The 7,500-nt window shown below is 44.5% G+C and overlaps 1 protein-coding gene across 1 annotated transcript in view; it reads right to left on the bottom strand.

Annotated features, from left to right (window-relative positions):
• Window positions 1-7,500, bottom strand: part of map7b (microtubule-associated protein 7b) — a gene marked incomplete at both ends in the record, with an annotated part of 30,047 nt that overhangs the window by 10,851 nt on the left and 11,696 nt on the right. Inside the window, 3 exons of the mRNA XM_080791534.1 lie at window positions 669-774; window positions 2,544-2,707; window positions 4,812-4,889. Coding sequence (XP_080647660.1) covers window positions 669-774; window positions 2,544-2,707; window positions 4,812-4,889 — 348 coding nt within the window. The remainder of the gene's footprint in view (window positions 1-668; window positions 775-2,543; window positions 2,708-4,811; window positions 4,890-7,500) is intronic.

The following is a 7,500-nucleotide window of genomic DNA, read 5'->3' as shown; positions in this document are numbered from 1 at the left end:
AACCAGGGAAACTCCCCCCTGTCAGGTGTTAAAGGAGCAACTTGGACACTCAGGCATGAAGGGAGCATGAGTTAAGTCCGTTGCTCTCCCCAGGTTGGCGGAGGGTGTGTAGAGCCCAGGATCACAGTAGATGATTGACACAGGGGTGAAAAATGGGTTACAAAATCGTGGGATAAAAAATATATTTAAAAAAAAGAAAGAAATGTAGCTGCAAGCAGCGATAAGGCGGGACCAATAAAGAAGACAATACGCAATAAGAACAATATGCACAGAAAAGAATCATGGGCCGAGTTGTCGGTACCCGGATTTGAACACACGACCTTGTGGTCCGAAGGGAAGGAGCTCTACTGACTGAGCTACACGGAGACAATGAACTTTTCATGCAAATTGCACAAAAAAACCAGGCAGGAAATCAGGTGTAAGCGTTTTTTTTAACTGCTCAAAGTGGCGGTAGATCTGAGGGCGGAGCTTACTGATCAAAGTGACAGATGTGTTCCCCGTGAGTCAAGGAACATGTGGAGACAAGTGCCACGACTTTTGGACAAACGAGGCAAGAGTTATGACTGTTCAAAAAGTGTATTAATACCTGCCAACCAGTGTGTGAGTGTGTGTGTGTGTGTGTGTGTGTGTGTGTGTGTGTGTGTGTGTGTGTGTGTGTGTGCGCGTACCAGAGTGTGTGTGTGGTACCGGCCCCCCCCAGGACCAGCGGTTGGTTTTGTTTCGTCCTCGTTGACTCTTCTCCATCGTTCTCCTGATCACCGCCTCATGACGCACCTGCACCGCGCACACACACACGCACGCACGCACGCACGCACACGCACACACACACGCACACGCACACACACACACGCACACGCACACGCACACGCACACGCACACGCAAACACGCACACGCAAACACTTTAACAATGTATTCATGTCCTCCATAGTTCAGGTGTAGCAAAATCATCCACAAAATCGCATTGCAACTTTCCAGGACTAGAAACCCTGCAGTTTTTATTAGCTTGTATTCCCCATCGATGATGTCACTGGAAGACGGTTTCTGAACTGCCCACAGCCCTCCTATGAGACACAGACTGGTTTCTGAACTGCCCACAGCCCTCCTATGAGACAGACTGGTTTCTGAACTGCCCACAGCCCTCCTATGAGACACAGACTGGTTTCTGAACTGCCCACAGCCCTCCTATGAGACACAGACTGGTTTCTGAACTGCCCACAGCCCTCCTATGAGACACAGACTGGTTTATGAACTGCCCACAGCCCTCCTATGAGGCACAGACTGGTTTCTGAACTGCCCACAGCCCTCCTATGAGACACAGACTGGTTTCTGAACCGCCCACAGCCCTCCTATGAGACACAGACTGGTTTCTGAACCGCCCACAGCCCTCCTATGAGACACAGACTGGTTTCTGAACTGCCCACAGCCCTCCTATGAGACACAGACTGGTTTCTGAACTGCCCACAGCCCTCCTATGAGACACAGACTGGTTTCTGAACTGCCCACAGCCCTCCTATGAGACTCAGACAGAGTAGAAAAAGATTGCGCAATTTTTTCATGATTATTAGTGAGGACCTATTATATGAAGATAGTTTGAAAAGTGGTGAAGTGGTCCTTTAACGTGTGTACTCAAAAGAGTATAGGCTTTTTATTTATTTATTGAATACTTTACTGACAGGTTTTGGGCCAATAAGCCACTATAGAGCCTAGACTTGTGTGTGTGTGTGTGTGCGTGCGTGTGCGTGTGCGTGTGTGTGTGTGTGTGTGTGCGTGAGTGTGTGCATGCGTGTACTAAATGAACAGGCTGTCATTCCAAAGTTCAAATTCCACATGAGAAGAAGGACACAATGTTTACACACCATAAATATATGATTCTAATAGTGCACACACACACACACACACACACACACACACACACACACACACACACACACACACACACACACACACACACACACACACACACACACACACACACACACACACACACACAGTTCAACTGGCTGTATCACAGTGTGGTACGGTAACACGACCGCTCAGGATTGCAATAGGTTGCAGAGGACCGTTAAAACAGCAGCTAAAATCATCGGCACTACAGAATGACCCAGTCTCCACAACATCTACACCACGCGCTGTATGAAAAAAGCCCACAACATCATGGAAGACACCAGCCACCCCGCAAACACCCTGTTCAAACTACTCCCTTCCAGAAAGCGCTACCAGAGCATCAAATCTCGCACCACCACCGTCTCAGTAACAGTTTCTACCCCCAGGGGGCAGTCAGGCTGCTGAACAGCTGACCTCGAACTGTATTGCACTGTTTTGTCACTTCACTTGCACTTTTCTTTTCCTGTTTTTTGTCTTTTTCTTGCACTATAGATGTTTGTTTATGTCCTGTGTATGTAAGACTGAGAGTGCTCTGAGCAAAACAATTTCATTGTATGTATAGGGTTGTATGTACTCTGTATCTATACACATGACAAATAAACCTGAACCTGAACACACACACACACACACACACACACACACACACACACACACACACCTTGTCCTCCTCCATCTTGGCCCTCCTCTTCTCCTCCACGGCGCTTCGTCTCCTCTCCTCCTTCCTCCTCGTCTCCTCTCCTCGTCTCCTTCTCTCCTCCAGCGTCTTGTCGTAGTGCTGACGTGCACGCTCCTCACGCTGCTGCCATGCAGCCTCCCTGAGGGCTGCGCACGCACGCACGCACGCACGCACGCACGCACGCACGCACACACACACACACACACACACACACACACACACACACACACACACACACACACACACACACACACACACACACACACACACACACACACACACACACACACACACACACACACACAGCGCACAGCGCACACACAAACACACACACACACACAGCGCACACACACAGCGCACACACACACACAGCGCACAGCGCACGCACACACACACACACACACAGCACCGCACAGCGCACGCACACACACAGCGCACAGCGCACGCACACACACACACACACCGCACAGCGCATAGCGCACGCACACACACAGCGCACGCACACACACACACACACACACACACATTAACATTATTTGTGCTAAGGACGTCTCCTCAATAAAAACCACAGGGTGCTATAATGACGTCTCGGGCTCCTTTTTAATGACCTACTTGGAACGATGCAAGTTGGAAATGCCTGCCCCACCGAATTAGGGCCGATTCATACTCCTATTTTAGAGCCGAATAAAAGTCGGTTCGGCGCTGTAGAGCCTACAATGTGACGTCATTTGAGGTTCGGGGGGGGGGGGGGGGGGGGGGGCGGGTACCGTCCTAAAGTCGTCTCTTCTTGTTCGTCTTGTTTCGGCACTACAGCGCCGAAACAGCGGTAAAATAGGAGTATGAATCGGCCCTTAGTCCCTTTTTAACCAAAACCCATATTGGTATCTTACCCCCTCAGGCCGGGAACCCATATTTGGGTTCTGTACAGTATGTACAGTATTTCAAAAATGTTAATTTTTTGATGCCGCTATATCAATATTTGAAGTTTTTCAGAAACCTTAGGTCAGGATTTAGAGGCGTTTTTAGAATCGGCCTTAGGCCTGAATGGGTTAATGCCCATAAAAGCGCAAATCTAGAATACCGTATATTACCAAATAGTAGCCCGGGCTGTTAATTAATATGCAAAATCGTTTATAAGGAGCCGGGCCGTTTTTTGCCATAGGCTGTTATTTATTTTTGCACCGGCCTGCACAGGGCCATTATTTGGTTTCAGTAAATACATACAGTAACATGTAGTGCAAATATTGTCTGGAACTGGTATTACCGTAATAATATTAAAATAAAACAAAGCTACAGTACATACAGTAAAGTATACGGTACAAAACAACATATAATATTACTGTACAGGGTTCCTACCGTCATGACATTCAGTGAATTATTTTTCATTTTAAAATACAGGACTAGAAAAGCTCATTTGGAATTAAAATGTTTGGATATTTCATTTCATAAATAACAACCTAACAACATAGTGTTAGTTACTTTTTACATCTGTTATTTTTTCCATGTTGTCTTGCTTGGGGGGGATTGATAGCATACAATATCCTCATTAATGCATAGGCCTGAAAATGAGGTAAAAAATACATTTGGAAATGTTGTAGAATATGAATTGTTGCGTGCATGCGTGCGTGCGTGTGTCCAGGGAGGTCCTCACAACTATAGCAACACAAGTTCAAACCATCACGAGCATGGTCTTAATCCAGATGAGTGACTAACGCACGCACACGCACTCACACACACACACACGCACGTGTTGAGGAGTAAAGACAACACATGCTGACTCATACACTCTGACAACCATGCAAGGTATACACACACACACACACACACACACACACACACACACACACACACACACACACACACGTGTGCGATGGGTCAGCTGTAAGTCATGTGATCAGGCTTTAGCTCTCAACACAGAGACAATCCCTCTGACTGTGTGTGTGTGTGTGTGGTGTGTGTGTGTGTGTGTGTGTGTGTGTGTGTGTGCGTGTGTGTGTGTGTGCGTGTGTGTGTGTGTGTGTGTGTGTGTGCGTGTGTGTGAGTGAGTGTGTGTGCGCAGACTCACTCCCAATCTAAACTATGGCATGAACCTCCCATTACAGTCAGAACTACAGACTCACTCCCAATCATATCACAGACATTTAGAGGGTCAGGGGTCACATACACATTGGTTCCAAACTATCATTTAGCTGGGGGTCCCCGGACCCCCTGGACCCCCTGGACCTATAGGGTCAGAGGTCGTGGACTCACCGCTCTGTCTCTCTCTCTCCTCTCGTCTCTCCTTGGCCAGCCTCTGTCTCTCGTCCATCTTGTTGTGGAGCAACGAGTCTGCAGCGCAAACACAACACCATGCTAAAACACTGCTCTATAAACACCATGCTAAAACGCTGATCTACAAACACCATGCTAAAACACTGCTCTATAAACACCATGCTAAAACGCTGATCTACAAACACCATGCTAAAACGCTGATCTACAAACACCATGCTAAAACACTGACCTACAAACACCATGCTAAAACACTGATCTACAAACACCATGCTAAAACACTGACCTACAAACACCATGCTAAAACACTGACCTACAAACACCATGCTAAAACACTGACCTACAAACACCATGCTAAAACACTGATCTACAAACACCATGCTAAAACACTGATCTACAAACACCATGCTAAAACACTGATCTATAAACACCATGCTAAAACACTGATCTACAAACACCATGCTAAAACGCTGATCTACAAACACCATGCTAAAACACTGATCTACAAACACCATGCTAAAACACTGATCTACAAACACCATGCTAAAACACTGATCTACAAACACCATGCTAAAACACTGATCTACAAACACCATGCTAAAACACTGATCTACAAACACCATGCTAAAACACTGATCTACAAACACCATGCTAAAACACTGACCTACAAACACCATGCTAAAACACTGATCTACAAACACCATGCTAAAACACTGACCTACAAACACCATGCTAAAACGCTGATCTACAAACACCATGCTAAAACACTGCTCTATAAACACCATGCTAAAACGCTGATCTACAAACACCATGCTAAAACACTGATCTACAAACACCATGCTAAAACACTGCTCTATAAACACCATGCTAAAACACTGACCTACAAACACCATGCTAAAACACTGCTCTATAAACACCATGCTAAAACACTGACCTACAAACACCATGCTACTGATCTACAAACACCATGCTAAAACACTGCTCTATAAACACCATGCTAAAACACTGATCTACAAACACCATGCTAAAACACTGATCTACAAACACCATGCTAAAACACTGATCTATAAACACCATGCTAAAACACTGATCTATAAACACCATGCTAAAACACTGATCTACAAACACCATGCTAAAACACTGATCTACAAACACCATGCTAAAACACTGCTCTATAAACACCATGCTAAAACACTGCTCTATAAACACCATGCTAAAACACTGCTCTATAAACACCATGCTAAAACACTGCTCTACAAACACCATGCTAAAACACTGCTCTATAAACACCATGCTAAAACACTGATCTACAAACACCATGCTAAAACACTGATCTACAAACACCATGCTAAAACACTGATCTACAAACACCATGCTAAAACACTGATCTACAAACACCATGCTAAAACACTGATCTACAAACACCATGCTAAAACACTGATCTACAAACACCATGCTAAAACACTGATCTACAAACACCATGCTAAAACACTGATCTACAAACACCATGCTAAAACACTGATCTACAAACACCATGCTAAAACACTGATCTACAAACACCATGCTAAAACACTGACCTACAAACACCATGCTAAAACACTGATCTACAAACACCATGCTAAAACACTGATCTACAAACACCATGCTAAAACACTGATCTACAAACACCATGCTAAAACACTGATCTACAAACACCATGCTAAAACACTGACCTACAAACACCATGCTAAAACGCTGATCTACAAACACCATGCTAAAACACTGATCTACAAACACCATGCTAAAACACTGATCTACAAACACCATGCTAAAACACTGACCTACAAACACCATGCTAAAACACTGATCTACAAACACCATGCTAAAACACTGATCTACAAACACCATGCTAAAACACTGATCTACAAACACCATGCTAAAACACTGACCTACAAACACCATGCTAAAACGCTGATCTACAAACACCATGCTAAAACACTGATCTACAAACACCATGCTAAAACACTGATCTACAAACACCATGCTAAAACACTGATCTACAAACACCATGCTAAAACACTGACCTACAAACACCATGCTAAAACACTGATCTACAAACACCATGCTAAAACACTGACCTACAAACACCATGCTAAAACACTGATCTACAAACACCATGCTAAAACACTGATCTACAAACACCATGCTAAAACACTGATCTACAAACACCATGCTAAAACACTGACCTACAAACACCATGCTAAAACGCTGATCTACAAACACCATGCTAAAACACTGATCTACAAACACCATGCTAAAACACTGATCTACAAACACCATGCTAAAACACTGATCTATAAACACCATGCTAAAACACTGCTCTATAAACACCATGCTAAAACACTGATCTACAAACACCATGCTAAAACACTGCTCTATAAACACCATGCTAAAACACTGACCTACAAACACCATGCTAAAACGCTGATCTACAAACACCATGCTAAAACGCTGATCTACAAACACCATGCTAAAACACTGAACTACAAACACCATGCTAAAACACTGATCTAAAAACACCATGCTAAAACACTGATCTACAAACACCATGCTAAAACACTGATCTACAAACACCATGCTAAAACACTGATCTACAAACACCATGCTAAAACACTGATCTACAAACACCATG

Source organism: Protomyctophum bolini (genome assembly GCF_963924005.1).
Source record: "Protomyctophum bolini genome assembly, chromosome: 19".
Taxonomy (NCBI): Eukaryota; Metazoa; Chordata; class Actinopteri; order Myctophiformes; family Myctophidae; genus Protomyctophum; species Protomyctophum bolini.
Note: the sequence above shows the minus strand (reverse complement) of the source record. Positions and strands in the feature narration are given on the sequence as shown.